General features: G+C 44.6%; 1 protein-coding gene across 2 annotated transcripts in view; it reads left to right on the top strand.

Moving 5' to 3' along the window:
• Window positions 1-23,360, top strand: part of LOC307246097 (corticotropin-releasing factor receptor 1-like) — an 80,048-nt gene that overhangs the window by 47,020 nt on the left and 9,668 nt on the right. For both annotated transcript variants that reach the window (XM_080021898.1, XM_080021899.1), the window contains exons 6-10: window positions 1,205-1,311; window positions 8,760-8,880; window positions 10,800-10,953; window positions 17,957-18,017; window positions 20,153-20,225. In XM_080021898.1, coding sequence (XP_079878024.1) covers window positions 1,205-1,311; window positions 8,760-8,880; window positions 10,800-10,953; window positions 17,957-18,017; window positions 20,153-20,225 — 516 coding nt within the window. The remainder of the gene's footprint in view (window positions 1-1,204; window positions 1,312-8,759; window positions 8,881-10,799; window positions 10,954-17,956; window positions 18,018-20,152; window positions 20,226-23,360) is intronic.

Below are 23,360 nucleotides of genomic sequence, written 5' to 3'. Positions count from 1 at the left end.
TACACTGTATATACACTGTATATACAGTGTATATACACTGTGTCTACTGTATACAGTGTATACTGTGACGGTCCAGTGATATTGTTAATTTAAAAACAATATCAAATAATAAATAAATCAGTTTATAAAATTATTAATTAAAAAATGTGTCACCATCCATCGAGTGTTGAATTCCTTCTGGCAAAATCAAATTTTGAGGAACGAAGACGTTGTCGTCCGGCTGCAACGTGCACAATGTGATGAAAAAATAAAATACAATGAAGAACCAAACAACTACACCCAGCGTGGAGGCTCCGCCTCACATTATTCAACAACCTTCCTCAGAACAATGAACCACGGCATTAAGTATCCATGTGGAGACCAAGACAAGCGCTCCTCATCAATATGGAGCGAGCGGGATGGGTGGAGCGGGACGGGTGGAGCGGGGAGGGTGGAGGAGGGTGGGTATGGGATTAAAGTGTCCATGTTTTAATCTGGGCGTAGACACCAGTGGGTTACATAAATCCACTTACAGCTGAGATTACTGTTTGTAGTGTGTGTGTGTGTGTGTGTGTGTGTGTGTGTGTGTGTGTGTGTGTGTGTGTGTGTGTGTGTGTGTGTGTGTGTGTGTGTGTGTGTGTGTGTGTGTGTGTGTGTGTGTGTGTGTGTGTGTGTGTGTCCAGTCCAATCAATCACAATGTAAAGTCTGATCCGAGACACAGATTTGGGTCCGAAAATGCTCCGGCTCTGCAGCGGCAACAAAAATACAACACCTGTGTGTGTGTGTGTGTGTGTGTGTGTGTGTGTGTGTGTGTGTGTGTGTGTGTGTGTGTGTGTGTGTGTGCGCGTGTGTGTGTGTGCACGTGTGTGCACGTGTGTGTGTGTGTGCACGTGTGTGTGTGTGTGTGCGTCTATGTGTGTATGTGTCTGTGAGAGCGTGCATGTTTTAAAATCGTCCCATCCCTCCATCCCTCCATCCCTCCATCCCTCCTTTCATCCTTTCATTCTTTCCGCATCCCAAAATAGTGGCGGTGGCGGCGGATTTAGAATCTTGTGGAAATCTTTTAAGCCTTTTTGTGATCTTGACTGTATTGTGTTGCTAGATCAAAAATGTTGCACACAGGAAGCCAGGGGCTCCTCCGTTCTGACACAACTCTGTCTCTCTCTCTGTCTCTCTCTCTCGCTGTCTCTCTCTCTCGTTTCTCTCCTTCCTTTCGTTCTGCAGAAGAAAAGCAAGATGCATTACCAAATCGCCGTGATCATAAACTTCCTGGGTCACTGCATCTCGCTGGTGGCGCTGCTCGTCGCCTTCCTCCTCTTCCTCGGCCTGAGGTGGGTGGTGCTGGGTGGAGGCGGGTGACGGCGGGTGGTGGTGCTGGGTGGAGTTGGAGGCGCTGGGCGGTGGTGCTGGGTGGAGGTGGGTGGTGGTGTGGGTTCTGGGTGGTGGTGCCGGTGGGGGGGGGGGTGCTGGGCGGTGGTGGGCGATGGGGGACGTGGTGCCGGCTGGAAACAGGCGGAAGAGGTGGTGCTGGAGGTGTTGCTGGGTGGTGCTGGGCTGTACGTCGCTCACAGTGACAGGAAGCCGTGCTTCCGTGGAGGTGGGTGGTGCTGGGTGGTGGCCATTTTTCTCATTCCGAAGCCGGTGGAGCTTTGAACTCGACAGAAACATCCCGTCACGTCTGAGAAGAGCTGGGAAATGTAACGCAGTCCGGGGGCGGGGCCGGGGGCGGGGCCGGGGCGTCCTTGGCGCGGCCCGGTGGGACGGCAGCGCGGCGGGTGGAATGGGTTTCTCTAACAAAGCGGAATAAAGGGAACGTTAAAGGAGGAGAAGGGACTTTGCACACGATCGATCCGCCGCTCGCACCCGGGGAGCGTTAAAAGCGTGAAAGGGCCAAAAAAAGAGAAAAGGAGGAGTCGTTTGTGAACTGCCCATGTGAGCGGAGCACTGAGGTTTGGACCTGGAGGCTGGCAGACAGGCAGACAGACAGACGGATGGACAGACAGCTTGAGCAAAATAAAAAAACATTTGGAAATATTATAATGTATAGAATAAGTAAATAATAATGTAAAAAAACAAATAACATTACTTTTTGATTTGTTCTCGCGCGTCCTCGTCCATTTTTAAGCCAAAACAAACCAAGTTTCAGACGCTTCCTTATGCTGCTCAGTGAGGATGGGGAGCATTGATGGATTGATTGATGGATTGATTGATGGATTGATTGATGGATTGATTGATCGATTGATGACTGGGTGGGTGGTGGGTGCAGCTCCCACGGCGCAGATGCAGAAACATGAGCAGAATTATGTCAGGGGGTCTCAAGGTGGGGTCCGGGGTGCCCCAAGGGGTCCTTCAAAAGGCTCCAGGAGGGTCCCCCCAGCACAGAGGGACGATGTCGTAAACAACTGAAACCATTTGTTATTTTCAAAATAATTTCCTCTTCTTTTTTTGACATTAGTAGTGTTAAGGAATGTCCAATAATTGGCTTGGTTCCTAGTTTCACTATTATCTACCTAACGAGAGTACAGACACTGAATCACACCCTACCCTCAAAACACAAAAAATACACAGTATCAGAAGAAATGCTAATAACATTAATAACAATTATAATAATAATGATAATAATAATAATAATAATAATAATAATAATAATAATAATAATAATGACAACAAATATATAGCTACAGACAGCAATGCACAGGGTCCAGGTTATTCGTGTTATTTACAAATTAAATTTTTCCGAGTTCCCATGAAACACAGCATCACTTACTACCGACACCAATTAAAAATTTCCGAGTTGACATGGAACACAGGGGGGACGTCCCGCCCACTGCATCTTTATTGTCTTGGACTTTCGGCTTCTCTTTGGCGTCTGGAACACGGGAACACACAGACCAAAATCCAATTACTTCATAACACAACTAATAACACACTTATTTCGAAAGCTCAACAAAAACATCTCTCGAAATAAAAGAAGTTGAGAGTTGTGTGAACCCACCGAGCTGTCAACCAGAGAGCCGCGTGTGCGCGTCTCATCGCAGAACGAGTCCTCCGGTCAGTCCGTCGCGGACGGCGTCGCTCTCTTGACCGAATGAAAAGCGCCCGCTCCGCCACCCGGTCAAGATAATGCGACGTTCTGCTACTTCCAGTCGATCTTCGTCGTTTTTTTTCACTAAGACCTCGGCCGTGTCTGTGGCTTCAGTGGTTGTCCTGTTCCAGACACTTTTAGCCCCAAAAAATGCCGAGGAGAATAGTGATAAAAAAAGAAAATCCGAAAAATAACAATCGATATAGCTGCAGGATGTCTGTGACCTGATGCAATGCTGTAGGTTTTATTATGGTCAATGTTATAACGAGCTACAATTCAAGATGACATATAACCAAATGAATTGTCTGTAATGGAATCCATCAGAACATCATCCAGGTCCCTCGCTGTCCATGTCACAACATTCTGGGTCTTGCTCTTAAGAACTGCTGTCAAACTGACAGCAGCACACTGCTTGTTCCTGGAGCCTCCAAACCGTGCATCACCCTGATGAAATGACTCTCTTCACACCCTGATGTGGACTATCAACAGGTTTATTTCAAGGAACTTCCTCTCTATTCAATGTCGTCAGGGATGTTGCGGCGTTTCTCCAGCCCTTCCTTCCGAGTGTCTTGCAGTCCTCACGCTGGAGTTTTGGTTTCAGAAAGTGTTTGTGTTTTTTTTTTTTTGTTTTTTTTTTAAGAGGAGAGCGGCTGACCTCCTCTTGACCTCTAAAGCAGCACGTTCTGCCCATCCTCTCTCTGCTGCCTTGGAATTTGGGCTTCTGAGAGAGATCTGGAAGGGAATCCAAAAACACAAAAACGATGAAAATATTTCAAAACACAGACCCAATAAATACATGTTCCTTGTATGATGTAATTGCTAATAGTTATTGTTCCCAGTAATTTGAATTGAGGACGTTTGTATACATTGATATCTCTGGAATGTCTATAAATTCTGACAGTGGTGTTATTGGGTTTTTATTTTGTAGAACTTACTCTGGTGCGTGCCAGTTGTCCTCAGCAGCGTATATATTTATGAGGTTTAAAACGCTGCTCTTTGTTTCATCACATTGTCTTCTGGTAATACTTGAACCTAATTATTTTCAAACATAATTACCAAAGTGCGTGCATTCACTTGAGGAAAAAAAAATTGCCCTGTTTTTTCAAATGAACCAGATAATTAGGATTTTTTTTTTTTCCTAATTAACGAGATACGGATCTGGATAACTGGGAATAGGAGAACAGAACCACCGAACAGAGCGGGCATGGGATCCTGTTGTGATCCGCTGGACATTGCAAGCTCTCCATCCAAACAACCGCAAAGTCCTGAGGTGCCTGCGCAGAGTCGCCAAACTAATAACAATAACAAACGGAGCAGCATCACAGTCCTGCTCTGTCTGGTGCTATCTCGCTAATTTTTAAAAACAAAGCTTTTTTTTTCTCAAGCGACTGCATTGGGCTTCCGTACATAATAAAGGTTCAGAGTAATAGTAATAGTAACACCTGCCACCGTGTCATTTCCTGTGGTTCTTGTTAAAACGAACTACAATTCAGAAGGACTGTAGAAATGTAGATCTCTGCAATTTCTATAAATTCTGATTTTTTTGTTTTTATAACTCACCCTGGTGTGTGCTGGATTAGTAATAAATTAGTAAAGTAAACAGATGATGATACATCATCCGCATGTTATGTTAAGTTATACAATGTTATAGCGTTATATTATTTCTGCGCTGCTTCTGTGTATGTACAGTCCGTCACAATTCCTGTCTTATATTCCTTCAGTTAAATTCAGGTCAATAGTCCAGAGGGCGGGTTAAATATCTGGCGTGTTTACAAATCCAATTTTTCAAGAACAAAAACAATAGTGGTCTGAGCCCCCTTTGGTGGCAATAATAATAGTAATAATAATAATAATAATAATAATAATAATAATAATAATAATTATTATTATTATTATTATTATTATTATTATTATTATTATGATAATTATTATTATTATTATTATTATTATTATTATGATAAATATAATTTTAATTATAATACATTATAGTAGTAACACACTCAAAATAATAAAGTAAAAATATAATAAATAAAAATATAATTATAACTGCAAAGTAATGAAGAAAAATGATCAAAATGGCATTAAATGGGATCCTAATGCATATTGAATTGAGGCTCCTGGATTTAAACAAAGGTTGAGATTCACTCTGTTATGCAAAGGAATCATCAGCAAATGGTGATAGTGGAACAGAGTCAACGGCAAACAGAGTCAAACAGAATATAAGCCCATTATATTCAGACCAAAATGCTTCTCTCAAAATGCCAACCAGCGCTGTCATGTACATTTGATACAGTTTTCAAAGTGTCGCTGTGGCATTTCCAGCAGATAATTCAGATTTCCATGCGCTGTTTTTGGAGACACAAAGGGACGGGAATGTCAGCGCTGAGTCATTCATGTGATGAAATTATGATAATAAGTCAATCTATCCTTCCAATTAAGGAGGCTTTTACTTTGAAGCCTGAAGTCAAAGGAATGGTCGTCTAATTGGATTCTCTCATATTCGATTCTGAATATATATATGTATATATAAATAACGGATTCTGTGGTCTTGTTGCATAAAGAAAAAACTAAATTCGAATCTGAATGTATTTTGAATATGTATATAATATATATCGTATGTAATAATATATATAGTATACACTGTATATAGCAATATGGTGGGCCAGTCTTCAGATTTGGGCCATTGGCAACCATGTTGTGCAGTCTGTTTATCTCTTTTCACATGTTAAAATTAAATAACATAAAGATATATATATATATATATATTATTATTTTTTTCTTTTTATATATATATACCATGGAATAGCCATCTCTTTATATTTTGAAACTTCCATGAATTAAACATTTCCTGGTGTGTTGATTTACTGCGTAAAACTATTTGAGTGTGGATTATAATCAAACAGGTTCATTGTCACTCAAACAAATTGTTATAAAAACAATTCAGCAACCATTTGGTCAGTCTTGGCAACCTACAGCTGAAGCACGGTTGGCAAGTCGGCAGCCACTTTTATAAATTAGTGTTGGGCCATGATAAACGGGGACGGCAGCTCAGAAGTAGAGCTGGTGGTCTAGTAATATAAAGGTTGCTGGTTGGATCCCAGGCTCCTCCTGCTAGCAGCTGTAGTGTCCTTGAGCAAGACACTTAACCCCTAATTGCTCCTGATGGCTGCGTCCGTCGGTGTTTGAATAATTGCAAGTCGCTTTGGATAAAAGCGTCTGATCAATGCAATGTAATGTAATCTGCTAAATGCAATGTAATGTTTGTTTTTTATTGTATATTTTTAGGTTTATTGTTTGTTGTATATTGCCACAGTTTTCTCTATTTTATTTTGTATAGAGACAATTTATTTATATTTTTATACTTTATTATTATCACCTTTTTGTTCTGATGGGAGCTGCTGTAATACCGCAATACAACATAATATACTGGAATATAATATAATATAATATAATATAACATAAATGAATATCATATAATATAACATAATATAATGTAACATAATATAATATAATATAATAGAATATATCTTTTTTTCCACTGAGTTTTGAAACCATTCAAGACTTTTAATTAATTCCCTAAAGTTCCAGTTCCAGATGGAGGTGTTATGGGATGTCCAGTTGTGTATTTATTGACCAGTCTGTGGGTGAATAAATAACGCAGCATACCCATATGTGGTTTTCAGACTGAACTCCCATTCATCACTGCAATTGATTTTTAAAGCGTTTTTTAATGTAGATTTCCTGTTTCTGCTGCAGCGCTGGAAAGTAACTAAGTACAAGTACTCTGTTCCTGTACTGCAGTACATGTTCCTGTACTGCAGTACTTTGTGCCTATACTGCAGTATTTGTTACTGTACTACAGTATTATGTTCCTGTACTGCAGTACTTCCTCATCCTCCTCCTCTTCCTTATCTTCCTCTTCCTCCTCCTCTTTCTCATCTTCCTCTTCCTCCTCCTTTTCCTCCTCTCCTCTCCCTCCTCCTCCTCCTCCTCCTCCCTGTCCTCCTCTCCTCATCCTCTTCCTTCCCTCTTCTCCTCCTCAACTTTTTTTCTACTATTCCTCCTCCTCTCACCTTTCTACTCCCCCCTCCCCTCCTCTTCCTCTTCTTCCTCACCTCCTCCTCCTCCCCCGGTTCCTCTTCCTCTCCCCTCTTCTTCCTCCTCATCCTTCCTCCTCCTGCCCTACATCCTCTTCATCCTGCTAATCCTCCTCCTCCTCTCCTCCACCGCCTCCTCTTCCTCTCTATGCTGCTCCTCTTCCCCCTCTTCCTCCTCTCCTCTCCCTTCTCCTTCTCCTCCCTCCACCTCCTCCTACTCCTCTCCTCCTCTTCCTCCTCTACTCTCCCTTCTCCTCCCTCCACCTCCCCCTACTCCTCTTCCTCCTCCTCCTCCTCATGGTGGAACAATTGGGGTCACTGCTCCGTGCAAAGTGACACCCTTTAACTATTGATGATTGCCGTTGACGCTGTCGCCACGGCGACCGGCTCCGGTTTGTTGTGGTCGGCTTTTTTTTGGGGAGGCGGCGGTGCAGCCCGCTGTTATTTTGAAAAGCTCGGAGCGGCTTCAGGGCCGATTTTAATTGTTCCCCCGGGTGACACACGCACATGCACACACACACACGCACACACACACACACACACGCACACATGCACACACACACGCACACACACACGCGCACACACACATGCACACAGGAGTAAACAGGGGAAATAAATAAAACCTTGACTTTTTATTGGAGTTATATTATGAGCGACCTCAGAGTTACACTTCATTACACGCCGCTCTGTTTGTTTGTTTACAGTTCAAGACTTTGAGAATTTCAGATCAATATTTCAGAATTGATCGTGAATGAAGGTCTGAACCGTGGCCCCAAAAAACGGATTAGGAGTATGATATTTATTTGTTTTGTCCAGAGGTAAGATGAGGTTGTACTTCTTTTAACTTTATTAGCTCATATCTTAAAAAAATCTTCAATAAATATTACAGTATTAAATGCATTTTTCAAGTTTAAAAATGTCTTTAATATTATTATTATTATTATTATTATTATTATTATTACTATTATTATTATTATTATTATTATTGTTGTTATAATTATTGTTATTATTGTTATTGTTGTTGTTATTATTGTTGTTGTTGTTGTTGTTGTTGTTATTATTATTATTATTATTATTATTGTTGTTATAATTATTGTTATTATTGTTATTATTATTATTATTATTATTATTATTGAGTTTTCGCTGCTACTTCAATGCATAGTTTTTAGTTTTTCCTCTTGTGATTAATATGATTTGATGTGATTTATTTATAGCAGCTTAGTGTCACTTTGATTCATGGAATTAACCTACTCACATCCTGCCCCCCCCCCTCCTCTCATCCTCTTCTCTACTCCTCCTTCCCTCCTCACCCCCCTCCTCCTCTCTCCTCCTCCCCTCATCCTCCTCACCCCCCTCCTCCCCTCATCCTCCTCATATCCTCCCCCCTTCCTCCTTTCTCCTCCTCCCCTCATCCTCCTCATCTCCTCCCCTCTCCTCCTCCCCTCGTCCTCCTCTATCCTCCTCCCCTCATCCTCCTCCTCTCCTCCTCCCCTCGTCCTCCTCTCTCCTCCTCCCCTCATCCTCCTCATATCCCCCCCCTGCCTCCTCCCCTCGTCCTCCTCCTCTCCTCCCCTCATCTCCCCCACCCCCTCTCCAGGAGTATCCGCTGTCTGAGGAACATCATCCACTGGAACCTGATCACAGCCTTCATCCTGAGGAACGCCACCTGGTTCATCGTGCAGCTCACCATGAGCCCCGAGGTGCATGAGAGCAACGTGGTGAGGCCGTTCTCCTTACCCACAATGCTTTGCGGCTCTGAGGCCACGTTATGTTCCATTTCAACGATTCTGCGTATTTGTTTCATCCTGTCATCTCACTCCGCCTTAACAAGTTTCCTTTATTTCAAAATACTATTATACTATATGATATAAAAAATATATTATAATGTATTCTATCATTGTAGATGATAATGTGCCTGCGTGGGTTTTCTCCGGGTACTCCGGTTTCCTCCCACATTCCAAAGACATGCAGGTTAAGTTGATCGGTGACTCTTAAAAAATTGACCGTAGGTGTGAATGTGAGCCTGCGTGGTTGTTTGTCTCTGTTTGGATGTCGGCCCTGTGATAGACTGGCGACCCGTCCAATGACAGCTGGGATTGGCTCCAGCCCCCCCACGACCCCACAGGATAAGCAGTATAGATAATGGATGGATGGATGGATGATAATGTAGATGATAATAATCAATTTGATTTTTTATTTGTATTTATATTATTTGTTATTATTATTATTATTATTATTATTATTATTATTATTATTATTATTGTATTATTATTGTTATCTTCTCTTGCATGTTGCGTATGAAATGTGCTGTAGAAAAAAAAGACATAATTATTATTATGAATATTATTATTATTATTATTATTATTATTATTATTATTATTATTATTATTATTATTATTATCATCATTACCTCTCGTTTAATCTTGATGAGCCGATCACACCATGAGACCTTTCAGGGGCCGTGAGAAATGATGAGAACATCCAACTCCTCTTCATTTATATCCATCATTCTCCACAAAAACCATTGCACTGTGAGACGCTGAGAGTGGAATTAAAAACCTTGTCATGTTGTTGTTGTTGTTGTTGTGGATCTGGAAACAGATATACGTTTTACTTCCACACACTCACCAATAAATCTGATTTTCCTTCACATATGTATATATACTTACAGTATATACTACAGTTTACACAAACAGTATATACTACAGTTTACACAAACAGTATATTCATACAGTATATACTACAATTTATACATACAGTATATACATGCAGTATATACTACAGTTTATAAATGCATTTTATACATACAGTATATTCTACAGTTTATACTACAGTATATACACACAGTATATACTACAGTTTATGCATACAGTATATACATGCAGCATACTACAGTTTATACATACAGTATATACAGTACATGCAGTATATACTACAGTTTATACATACAGTATATACTACAGTTTATACAAATAGTACATACTACAGTTTATACATACAGTATATGCATGCAGTATATACTACAGTATTATATACTGTATGTATATTATGCAGACAGTATAAACTAAAGTTTATACATACAGTTTATACATAAACTACAGTATATACTACAGTTTATATTACAGCTTATACAAACAGTATATACTACAGTTTATACATACAGTATATGCATGCAGTATATACTACAGTATAATATACTGTTTCTATATTATACATACAGTATATACTAAACTTTATACATACAGTTTATACACATACTACAGTATATACTACAGTTTAGATTACAATATATACATCCAGTATATACATATATTACAGTATATTCAACAGTTTATACTAAAGTATATACCGCAGTATATACTGTAATATAGATTTCAGTATATACTGTCGTATATACTACAGTTTATATTATAGTATATACTAAAGTTTAAACATACAGTTTATATATATACTAAAGTATATACTCCAGTTTTTACTACAGTATATAGATCCAGTATATACATATACTAAAGCTTGTCCTACGGTATATACTGCAGTATATACTGTAGTATATACTACAGTATATACATGCATCATTGTCTCTATGATGATGTGAGGCTGGAGGTTTTATTGTGGTTGTTGTTCCACCTCCCACCAGGGTTGGTGCCGTCTGGTCACAGCCTCCTTCAACTACTTCCACTCCACCAACTTCTTCTGGATGTTCGGGGAGGGATGCTACCTCCACACAGCCATCGTGCTCACCTACTCCACCGACAAGCTACGCAAGTGGATGTTCATCTGCATCGGCTGGTGTACGTACACCTCCCTCCCTCCTTCCTTCCTTCCCTCCTTCCTTCCTTCTTTCCTTCCTTCCCTCCTACGTTCCTTCTCTCCTTCCTTCGCTCCTACCTTCCTTCCTTACTTCCTTCCATTCTTCCCCCCTTCCTTCCTTCCTTCCTTCCCTCCTTTGTATTGAAGTATTCTTCTAAATGAGTGGTTCCCAAACCTCTAACAGTCACGTTCCCCCTGAGACGCCCTCCATCCTGCTGAGCAGCCTCAGCACCACGGACAGCTCACTGGAACGTTTTTTATTTGTGAAACAAAAAGAAAACACACGTATAGTCGACAGAATAACCCATAATTCCTGCTTTTTATTTGGATTTCAAACAGCTGATCTGCACAAACTAACTCACACACAAGCCAACACATAACAAGGTCAACAAGACTGCTCAGTGACAACCTGGACCAGGTGCTCGACAGAAGTGTGGAACTGTAGAAGGGAAACAAACGGGAGCGTCGTGGAGCAGGGTGCAGGAGCGTCGTGGAGCAGGAGCGTCGTGGAGCAGGGTGCAGGAGCGTCGTGGAGCAGGGTGCAGGAGCGTCGTGGAGCAGGGTGCAGGAGCGTCGTGGAGCAGGAGCGCCGTGGAGCAGGTTGCAGGGGCGTCGTGGAGCAGGGTGCAGGGGCGTCGTGGAGCAGGAGCGTCGTGGAGCAGGGTGCAGGGGCGTCGTGGAGCAGGTTGCAGGGGCGTCGTGGAGCAGGGTGCAGGAGCATCGTGGTGCAGGGTGCAGGAGCGTCATGGTGCAGGACGTCGTGGAGCAGGGTGCAGGGGCGTCGTGGAGCAGGGTGTAGGAGCATCGTGGTGCAGGGTGCAGGAGCGTCGTGGAGCAGGGTGCAGGGGCGTCGTGGAACAGGGTGCAGGGGCGTCGTGGTGCAGGGTGTAGGAGCATCGTGGTGCAGGGTGCAGGAGCGTCATGGTGCAGGAGTGTCGTGGAGCAGGAGCGTCGTGGAGCAGGGTGCAGGAGTGTCGTGGAGCAGGGTGCAGGGGCGTCGTGGAGCAGGGTGCAGGAGCATCGTGGTGCAGGGTGCAGGGGCGTCGTGGAGCAGGGTGCAGGGGCGTCGTGGAGCAGGGTGCAGGGGCGTCGTGGAGCAGGGTGCAGGAGCATCGTGGTGCAGGGTGCAGGAGCGTCATGGTGCAGGAGCGTCGTGGAGCAGGAGCGTCGTGGAGCAGGGTGCAGGAGTGTCGTGGAGCAGGAGCGTCGTGGAGCAGGGTGCAGGAGCGCCGTGGAGCAGGAGCGTCGTGGAGCAGGGTGCAGGAGCGTCGTGGAGCAGGGTGCAGGAGTGTCGTGGAGCAGGAGCGTCGTGGAGCAGGGTGCAGGAGCGTCGTGGAGCAGGAGCGTCGTGGAGCAGGGTGCAGGAGCGTCGTGGAGCAGGGTGCATGCCGGCGGGGAACAGCACATGAAACGGGAATTTTGTTTTTCTTGGCGCGGGAGCGTAAACACTGTCCCGAGAGGTTTTCCAATGGAATTATTATTATTTGTGTCTGCCCTCGTGCTGTCATCGGCACAGGAGGATATTTGCGCTAGATTTAAGAATATAAAAGCAGAATATTTCTTTAGATTCCTAAATTTAGCTCCAGCAGTTAAATCCATGCATTGTTATCGAGGGCGTCGGCTGATGCAAGGTTACACTGTGCGCGCGCGCGTGTGTATGTGTTTGTGTTTGTGTTTGTGTGTGTGTGTGTGTGTGTGTGTTTGTGTGTGTGTGTGTGTGTGCGTGCGTGCGTGTGTGTATGCATGGGTGTGCATGTGTGTATGTGTATGTGTGTGCGCTTGTGTGTATGTGCATGTGTGTGTGTGTGCGTGTGTGTGTGTGCGAGAGACAGAGAGAGAGTGAAGCGACAATGAGGCCGCATGATACTTCCACCACAATACATCCAATCATTGTCTGTGGCAAATATAATGAAAAGAGCAACTCAAATTTAGTCCATTCCAGTTTACAACTCTGGCTTTAACCACTTTTCCAGTTTTCTTATTTTTAACATAATTCATGGACTGCGTGGGCGACATTATGTTCGGGCGAAGTTCGAGAAATGCGTTCCAGAAAAATTTAACAATGCTGCACGATTCACACACTGTGGGTTATTTTGTAACCTGGTTGATATTCTATGAACATTATCCTCTCCATGTTAGACACTGTGATAATATATTACACTCGGGTGCAGGCATTTATTTTTGGAACTGAGACTGCAGTCGTTATTCAACAGCACTGTTTGGGAAGGTAAATCACAGATTTATTTTTCACGTACCCCCGAGATCAGTGTTTCTCAAATGGGGGTTCTTTCGGCTACTGCAGGGGTTACACCGAAATTCTTTTTAAAAAGTGAAAAAAAACACATACCATGCACATACAGTACATCATGTATGTTCATTTGGGGTTTTTTTCTCCCGGTGCCAGTGAAGGGAGTGCTCAGCTGAAAAAAGATCTTAGAGGGGGTTCACTAGCAAAAAAGATGTCGGAGAAGCGCTGCCCTCGATGGATGCTCCCGGGGGGACGCCTACCCCGCTCGGCGCTCGGTTCCCGAAAATGCATTGAGAGTCGTGCGTGTAGCGTACGTGCCTCGAGTGAGTGAGTCTTCAACCCTCGAACCGGAAATAATGACTGAGCATGAAATTTGCGCAAGGAAAAAGTTCTATGCATTTGGAATAATTCATAGTCAGCGCTACGGATTTACACTTTGCTTCCCACCAAAGAACAAACTCATTTCGAGACGAGTCGGACAAGTCTATTCTACTGAGTGAGCCCTGAAGAGCCCAATCTCCAAAAAGAGCCAAACTTATCAAGCCAAGCACACAAGGAGCCACAGGTAGATTAGGGATCTATTTACCCCCAAAATACAGTTTAGACACACATTTAGGATTATATAGCAGTATATCAGCGGTCATCATATAGCAGTATATCATATAAATATAAAAACATTTACATGTAAAACGTCACAAATCGTGAACGTTTTGAGTAAAGCAGCTGCAAAAAAAATTTGTATTTTGGAGTTCACAAAAATCACAAAAAAGTGATACTGTATATATACTGTATATGTACTGTATTTATACTGTATACTGTATATATACTGTTATGTTACTGTATACTGTGTATATACTCTATATGTACTGTATGCTGTATATATACTGTATTTATACTGTATACTGTATATATACTGTTATGTTTCTGTATATTGTGTATATACTCTATATGTACTGTATACTGTATATATACTGTGTATATATAGTGTATGCTGTGTTTGTATACCCTATATATACTGTATACTGAATTGTTACTGTATATATGCTGTATATACACTGTATGTACACAGGATAACAGCGCTGGGACCTTTTACTCCCTTCCCCCCAGGAAACAACTGCGATTTTGCACGGCTCATCACAGGTGCATTCTGGGTCATTGCATTCTGGCCCTCCAAAATGGCCGACCTGCCGCTCCTGGGTGAACAAGCTTGAGGTTTTTTTTTTTTTTTTTTTTTGTGCTCAATTAAGTGACAGTTTAATCGTAAGTAATTAGCAGACAAATGGGACGTTGGTTATCTGGTGTTTCACGCTGCGTTAGACACATCAGGCCTTGAGTAATTACAATATATCATGAGTTATTAGCCCAAACGAATGAGTGAACACAATGGTGATCCCTCCCCAAATAACACAGGATTGATTCTGTCATTTCTTCCCGTCTTGTATTTTCAGCTCATTTTCACCGAGTCGGCGTCATGTTTTTATCGTTTAAAAGCGTCCGACCGAAGGCCACGCACCGCGCCATTCGCTGGCGGACAAGGTGCCTTTCCTTCCGCCCGGTGACACGGAGCGCCGCCGTCACGGGGAAACGAGGAGCGACGGCGTTCCGTTTCACCGGGATTAGGGGCACCGCCGCTTCCCCCCCGCAGCCGCGCCCACGGCCGTCAAACGGCATCAAATGATGTCAAGCTCTAGCGCCGGGCGTGAAGGAAGTAAATGAGATCAAGTGCCATTCAAACGACCTCAAAGCTCTGATTATTTATCTGGTGTTATATTGTGTTGTTTTTTGATGTGTTGTGTTGTGTTGTGTTGTGTTGTGTTGTGTTGTGTTGTGTTGTGTTGTATTGCATTGCATTGTATTGTATTATGTTGTGTTGTGATGTGTTATGTTGTGTTATGTTATATTGTGTTGTGTTGTGTTGTATTATATTATGTTATGTTATATTGTGTTATGTTATTGTGGTGTGGGGATGGTCTGGTTGAGCAGCCACACCTGACCTGGATCTAGGTGATTGGGATCAAGGTGACTGCCGGGCGTGAAGGAAGTAAATGAGATCAAGTGCGATTCAAACAACCTCAAAGCTCTGATTATTTATATTGTGGTCTATTGTGTTGTTTCTTGATGTGTTGTGTTGTGTCGTGTCGTGTCGTGTTATGTCATGTTATGTTATGTTATTGTGGTGTGGGGATGGTCTGGTTGAGCAGCCACACCCGACCTGGATCTCGGTGATTGGGATCAGGGTGGCTGCACACCTGTTGCTCGTTGGTTGGTCTAACGAGCAGCAGGTAAAACCCCCATCCCCACACACACCCTCAGGAGAGGAGCCCTGTCATCACATGCTCCATCTGCTCCTGGCTAATTCCAACTGACCAACACACACAATAAACTGGCATCTACAGCTCCGTCTTCTGTGTCTCTGTGCTGGAGGGCCCTGAAAATGCCACCTGGCTGGCTTGTGGTAGGCAGAACTGCCACAGTTATGTTATGTTATGTTATGTTATGTTGTGTTGTGTTGTGTTGTGTTGTGTTGTGATTTGTTATGTTATATTTTGTTATGATGTGTTGTGTTATATTGTGTTATGATGTGTTGTGTTGTATTATATTATGACACATTTTATTATAATATAACAAAACACAGCACAATTTAATATAATATAGCATTATAACATAATATTTTATAATATGTTTATATGTGTTATATTATATTGTGTTTATATTATCGAGCCCCGAGAGCGGAAATCTGGAGATATGAACGCAACACAAAGCGTAAACAGAACCCTGTGCTGAGCAAGGCAGTTTATCCAGTGGTGCAATGGTGACGTCAACTGAAAAAGTCTGGTCTGGTCCGCTTCAGGTTTTGCAGCAGATCTTTGTTTTAGATCCTGAAGAGGATCACATTTCCTCCTCACGCCTGATTATAGACATAATTATATGACTTAAGACATTCGTTTATTATTATTTTATCACTTTGCTGTTTATTCAGCCCCGCTCACAAAAAGAGATATTATAGTTTCCCTCCAGAATTTCGCTGGGGGGGCAGAAAGGATACGTCATCACTTCTCGTGATAATACTCACTCTAAATATCACAGGAACATATCTTTTTTTATTTTCTTGTTTTTTTATTTTTTTTAATCATAAAAAAAACATTAAAAAAAAATGTAATAGAAAACACCTCCAATAATAATCCATTAAATCTCAAAAATAAACTTCCAATTCAACGCACAGTCAGCACCAATGAAGTCGTCGAGTACGCCGGCAACTCGCCGGAAGCCCCGCCCCCCTGCCGGCTCGCCCTTCGCTGTTTATTGAAGGTTTATTAATAATTCAAGTGTCGCGTGTCCAAATCGCACCGAGTTGGACACTGCACGTCCTGGAGTCCCCAGCGACACACCCACCAAGTGTGAAGTAGATCAGATGAACGGTTGTCGAGATAATCGACGGCCGGACGGACAGACAGACAGACAGACAGACAGATTCCTTCCTTTATAGTTAAGATGTCTTAATGCGTAAAAGTCACGGAAATATTACAAATGTTCCATCTGTCCCAGACATTTGTGATGTTTGGTTGAATTTCTCTGATGGTTCTGATGGTAAAATGTGAATAAAGTGACGGAGGGAACGTCCCTGTGAGGCTGCACTCACTGTGTTACTCATATACAATAATAATAATAATAATAATAATAACAATTATAATAAATAATAATAATTATAATTAATTATAATAATTATAATAATTATAATTATTATAATAAATAATAATAATAATAATAATAATAACAATTATAATAAATAATAATCCTGAAGAATAAAGATCCTGGATTCCTGTAAGATCCTTATCTTACCGTGGTGCCATAGTCATCACCATCATTTTCATCATCGTCATCATTATCATCACCACCATCATCATCATCATTACCTTCATCATGGCCGACAGCCAGCGCTGAGTCGACACATTGGCGACAAAGAGGGTGTCAAGGTCCTCGAAACGGCGGCTTGTCCTCCTCCTCTTCCTCTTCCTCCTCCTCCTCCTCTTGCTCCTCCTCCTCTCCTCATCCTCCTTCTCTCCTCCTCCTCATCACCCTCCTCCTCCTCCTCCTCCTCGCTCCCTCACTCTTTATATTCAGCCCAGCCCCTGTATCTGCTCGCATTATCATCAAAGTGCGTGGCTGCGTTTGGGCTGATGGGCGAGGGCGCCGGGCGCCGGGCGTGGCCTGGCTCCCAGACACCGATCCCTCCTGACAGAGCATGGCAGGCGCCGGGGAACAGGGAACAGGAGGAAGAACGAGCGCACGATAAAGGAGTGTGGATACGGGCAGATGTCTCGGAGGAGCTGATGGAGGGGAAGCATTGTGCATAGAAATATGATGTCGCTCAGGGAGTGTGAGGCTGGAAAGCTGCACTAACGCACTCTGTGACCGCTGAGATGATTACAGCACCTTGGTGTGAACCACTTTGGCATGAATTTGACTGATTACATTTAAGTGATTTGAATGAATGTATTGGTTTGTATATATATTGTGGTACCCTATTTCATTATCCTGTATCTCATTTTTCGTCTCGTTACTGAACTTTCCCAAACACCTTGACAAACACAGTAAATCACGTGAAAAGCATAAAAAAAAGCAATTTATCATTCCTCCCATAGTTAAATCCTCCCTGGTGCTGTTATGACGTATCACTCTTTCCACCGCTGTAAAAGGATGGAGGGATGAGTCTTTCTGTCCTTTCTCCTCCCCAGGTATCCCCTTCCCCATCATCGTGGCGTGGGCCATCGGGAAGCTCTACTACGACAATGAGAAGTGAGTCTCCGTCACGAGTCTTTTCCAGTCTTTAAGAATATTTTCCAGTTTTTAAGAGTCTTTTCCTTTCCATTTACCGTTTTTACTCCAAAGTAAACGTATATACTGTACGTGCTTTTACGTATAAACGTGGGATCGGGTTGAGAGTAGGGAGTGGCTGGAACGGTCCCCACGGAGCGGCCCCCAGGGAGCAGCCCCCAGGGAGCAGCCCCCAGGGAGCGGCCCCCACGGAGCGGCCCCCACGGAGCGGCCCCCACGGAGCGGCCCCCAGGGAGCGGTCTGAATGGGATATGAAAAGATGGAATGATACTTGGATATTGTTGTCTGTTAATGCGCCGACCCCCGGAACATCAACGCGCCTCGCATCGCGGCTTGAACGGGGCCAAATAAGCGCGTGGACCCGGGTGCGACGTTCACATCAGAAGCGACCCGAGCTGGAGCCGACGGAAACCGGCGACGACTGCAGAGTCATTTGTCCCGGGACTGAACGCCGGGTGTAACCTTTCCCACTTTGGACAAAAGCCAGATGTGAGCGGGCGTTAGTGAGCTTTACGTGCAGTGGAAAAAAACACAAAAAAGTGTTTTGGGCTTTTTAAGACTTTTGAGTGTTTTCAGGTCTTTTTGAGACTTGGATGGAGTCTCTTTTTGTCTTTGAATGTTTTTTAGTCTTTTGGGGGTTTTCGGAGTCTTTTGGCTTTTTGAGTCTTTTCGAGCCTTTTGGGGTCTTCTGGTGTGTTTTGGGCTTTTTGAGATGTTTTGGGTCTTTTCCAGTCTTTTTGAGCCTCTTGGGGTCTGACGGAGGGTGAGCGGCCTTTTGAGATGTTTTGGGTCTTTTCCAGTCTTTCTGAGTTTTTTGGAGTCTTGGAGGCCTTTTGAGACCTTTCCCCCGTCAGCGGCAGAGACGAAGGTCAAAGGACAAAGGAGGCAAAGTCAAACTGTGTTTCCATGAATGAAACGATGCAGATTAAAAACCAGCTGTAGCCTCATTTGCATCTCAACGGTCTTCTTTAATCACATGTCGATTGATATGAGTCTCTGACACATTTTTGCATGAGGGGTCAGATCCTGGTTATTACATTTAACGTGGTAAAAGACAGGATTCAATCAGCATTGTTCTAGAGTCCTGTCGAGATTCTTTTTAATATGAGGTATTAAAATGAAATTCCTCTTATTTTTTTCTTCCATAAACCTCATGTACTTGAGAGGCTTAGACCGTCAAATCAAATGAGAGATTTCAACTCACCTTTCAAGACCAAAGGCCAAAACCCCCGTTTAGCGAGATTGGGACTCTTAAAGTTCATCCTAAATGGATATGTAGCAAATAAATCACCAAATAACAATGACATTCTTTTCATACAAGACCCACCCAAACCACTCAGACTGCAGTGGAAAGACGAAATTGGAGATATGCAATAAAACTAAAAATGATAGCTCAAAAAATATAAACATATAGAATATTCAACAGACCTCAAAGTTCGTAATAAACAATACAAATAAACAGTACACAAATTAAAACAAAAATAAACAATCAAGAAAAATGTCAGTATACAATGACCTTAAAATCGACAATAAATAATCAAATTAATCTAAAAGTAAACAAGATTTTTTTCTGGCGGTATATACAATAATCCTGTTTACATTTACTGCCTTGCACTGTATAACTGTTTACACTCACTACTGCACTGTTTCATCAATTGCCCTTGCACTGCTATCACCTAAAAACTGCAGAATACTTTTTTAAACTTTGTTTTATATTCCATAACCTGACCAAAACCTGCACAATATACATAGATATACTATATGTATATATATAGTATTTATATAAAATGTCTATTTATACTCTCTGTACATAATCCCCCTATACTCCTGAAAAACCTGTATTTAGAACCTTATGCTGTTGTACATAATACATCATAACTGCACAGAAACACGGTACTCAAATAGTACTTTGGTATTTAAATGCTTCTTTTGCACTTCTGGTTAGACGTCAACTGCATTTCATTGGTTCTGTACCTGTACCTGCTAGTGACAATCAAGTTGAATCTAATCTAATTCAAATAAATCTAAACCTAAATACAAGGAAAAATAATCCTAACAATAAGATAAACAACATGTGACTGATTGTGTTGTTTCAGGTGCTGGTTTGGGAAGAGGTCGGGCGTGTACACGGACTACATCTACCAAGGACCCATGATCCTGGTGTTAGTGGTAAGATACTACCACTACTACTACTGCTAATACCACTAGTGCTACGAATACTACCACTACTCATACTAATTCTACCACTACTACTGCTGCTGCTGCTCCTACGGACTGGACTGCAGGGGGATACGACTACACTGTGATCTCATGTGTTCAACTCGGCAACGCACACGCGTAGCTTTTCAATCTTGGCAACCGGGCAACTTCAATCACCAGCCGTTGCCAGGATCGGCGACTCGCCTTTGATTTAGTCTGGGGTCACGGGAGCCAAGCCCGGGGACGCGTTTAGACCCGCGTCTGCATGGAGAGAAATATATGCTCTGACAATAAAGGGCTTTGTTGTCGGAGTTCAGCCGCTGGCTTGGTTTCCACTGGATGTGAAGACAGCTCTTCATTTAGTCGTAACCTTGTTTTTCCGAAAAAAGACGTCGGCCATACCTGGGCCGGCCCAGGCGGCCCGCTCTCTCATTCCTTGGCCTTTGAGAGAGCCCGTCTCCTTTATGGATGGCTACTCCCCCGGCAGCTCTCCTGGGGATCCCGTGCACTTCTACTCCGCTTCGCCCCCCTTTTTTTTTTTTTTTTTTTAAGGAGGCAGACATTTAAAGGAAGACGCCGCCGCGTGTTGTTTCCACCTCGGCCTCAGTGGCTGAGCGGGGGGGCATTGAGTACACACACAGTATGAGTTGAGTCCTTTCACAGCCGAAGGGTTTCGGCTGTGAAATGGTCCAAAAAACAATGGTACAGAAGAGTCAGAGGCCTCCCCTAACCCCCTGGTCCGGTGGTTTGATGCTCCCTCCTTTTCCAAACCATGTTGACAGAGGTGGGCTCATATCCCGGCCCCGGCCACTATTCTGGACCCCCTACCCTGGTTGGAAGAGGATTCTCAACCCCTTCCGTAGCAACACCGTCCCCTGTTCTGGGGCTGACGGATGCCCGACGAGGGGAGGAATGGCAACGGAGAAGCTTCTCGGAAGCCGGCCTGTGTCTCGGCTCCGCCCGCTATCCTGGACCCCCTTCGCCGATTGGACAAGCGATGATTTCTTTCCTCACACTGACGCCTCCCGCACCCGCCCGCTCCGTAGCGGAGCTGACCGGGGGCCCCATCCCTACCCCCCGCCGTTCAGCTCTTGGGGATTTCAGGATTTAACCTCCGCCCTCACTCAATACGCAAAGAGGCAACTGGATGCGGTGACGAGCCGCCTCCGCACGACGCCAGAAAGCCAGAGGGTCTGAACGGCCGGAGCCCCTCCCGTGGAAACTGAATTTTTACACACAATAGGGTCGACGGAGGCGTTGGCCGACGGTTTCCCATCGGGCAGGGGCGACGGGCGACAACCTTAAACGTTCACTTCTACCGACCCGCATTGTGTTCTGAGGAAACCATTAAAGGCGTCAAAAGCAGGAAGCCGGAACGGGGACCGTCTGCTCTCAGGAGGAAGGGCCGCCGACCCCCGTCTCCCATTCCACTCCCATTCACCACCGACACGGAGCGGATTTCGGGGATCAGTTCAGATTTGGAGTCGCGTTTTTTTTGTTTTTTCAGTTGATTTTTGCGGGCGGAGCGGCAGACGTCCCGGCAGCCGCCGCTTCCTGTCGCAGCAGATGGCGCGGAGCGGGTGGAGCCCACCTCCTGCCGGCGCCGGTTCACTGACCCACAGTGAGCGGCGGACGTGGCCCCGAAGCTTTCCGGGCGAGGGATGATGGATGGAGGGATGACGGATGGAGGGATTGATAGATACAGTAGACAGATAGATAGCTGGATAGACTGATAGATGGATAGATGGGTGGGTGGAGGGATGGGTGGATGGATGGGTGGGTGGATGGATGGATGGATGGGTGGGTGGGTGGATGGATGGGTGGATGGATGGATGGGTGGGTGGATGGATGGGTGGATGGATGATGGGTGGGTGGCTGGGTGGATGGATGGATGGATGGATGGGTGGATAGGTGGATGGGTGGATGGGTGGATGGGTGGGTGGATGGATGGGTGGATGGGTGGATGGATGGATGGGTGGATGGGTGGATGGATGGGTGGGTGGATGGGTGGGTGGACGGGTGGATGGATGGATGGGTGGACGGGTGGGTGGATGGATGGATGGATGGGTGGATGGGTGGGTGGATGGGTGGATGGATTTGTTTTGCCAGATTGTAGTGAATTTGTTGGGGGATGGAGAGCAAACGATGAGTTTGTCGAATTTCCGACGTGGACCCCGGAACCCCGGGCGCCGGGGATCCCCAGGACCTGGATCCGTGGACCCCCCGGACGTCTGGCATCCCCAGGACCTGGACGGCACTCGGACCCTCAAAACCCCGGACGCCGGGGACCCCCGGGACCTGGACCCGTGGACCAACCCGGACGTCAGGGACACCCAGGACCCGGACGACACTTGGACCCTCGTACCCCTCGGGACACCGGACGCCGGGGACCCCCCGGGTCCTGGACACTGGGACTCTCACATGTGTTTTAGCGCGTCGCTCCCTCTCGGCCGCGCCGTGGAAGCCGCCATCACCATCCCTCATGAGTCCCTGTTCCAGCTGCTGCCGCTCCGAGGGTAATGGGATGGATGAGGGATGGATGGAGGGATGGATGGAGGGTGGGGGATGATGGATGACGGGCAGATGACGTCCCCGTTCCCAGGCCGCACCGCCGTCTCCCCGTTGCTTTTCTTCCTTTCTGTCATAACTTGCAGACTGGCTTCTATAAAAAGCTCCTCGTGTTGCGTCTTTGCCCTGGAGAAGTCCCCAAATCACCCCCCCCCCCCGCTCAGCTCCCACTGATTACACTCCTATCGCTGCAGATAAACAGATGCAGATGCCGTTTCTTTTTCCTTTTTTGGGGGGGCCTTCTTCTCTGGCGCCTCGCTCCCGACCCCCCTGCGCTGCAACCCTCACCCTTTCACTCTTTGCAGCAAAAAAAGGAAAATAAATAAATAAATAAATAAATGACGACGGTTACTTCCCGCCGAGAATGTGGCCGTCGGAGGTCGACGGCGCCCGGCGCGGTTGTTGTCGCTCCCGTTTGTTGTTGTGCGCCGTCGCTCCGCTCCCCGTCACTCAGGACGTTCAGGGGAGCCCCCGCCGTCGACATCAAAGACGGACGTTGAATAATAATACGAAGTGATTTAAATGTAGATTTGATTC

This window comes from Zeus faber (genome assembly GCF_960531495.2).
Source record: "Zeus faber genome assembly, chromosome: 20".
Classification (NCBI taxonomy): domain Eukaryota; kingdom Metazoa; phylum Chordata; class Actinopteri; order Zeiformes; family Zeidae; genus Zeus; species Zeus faber.
The sequence above is the reverse complement of the archived record's forward strand: the minus strand, read 5'-3'. Positions and strand labels throughout refer to the sequence as shown.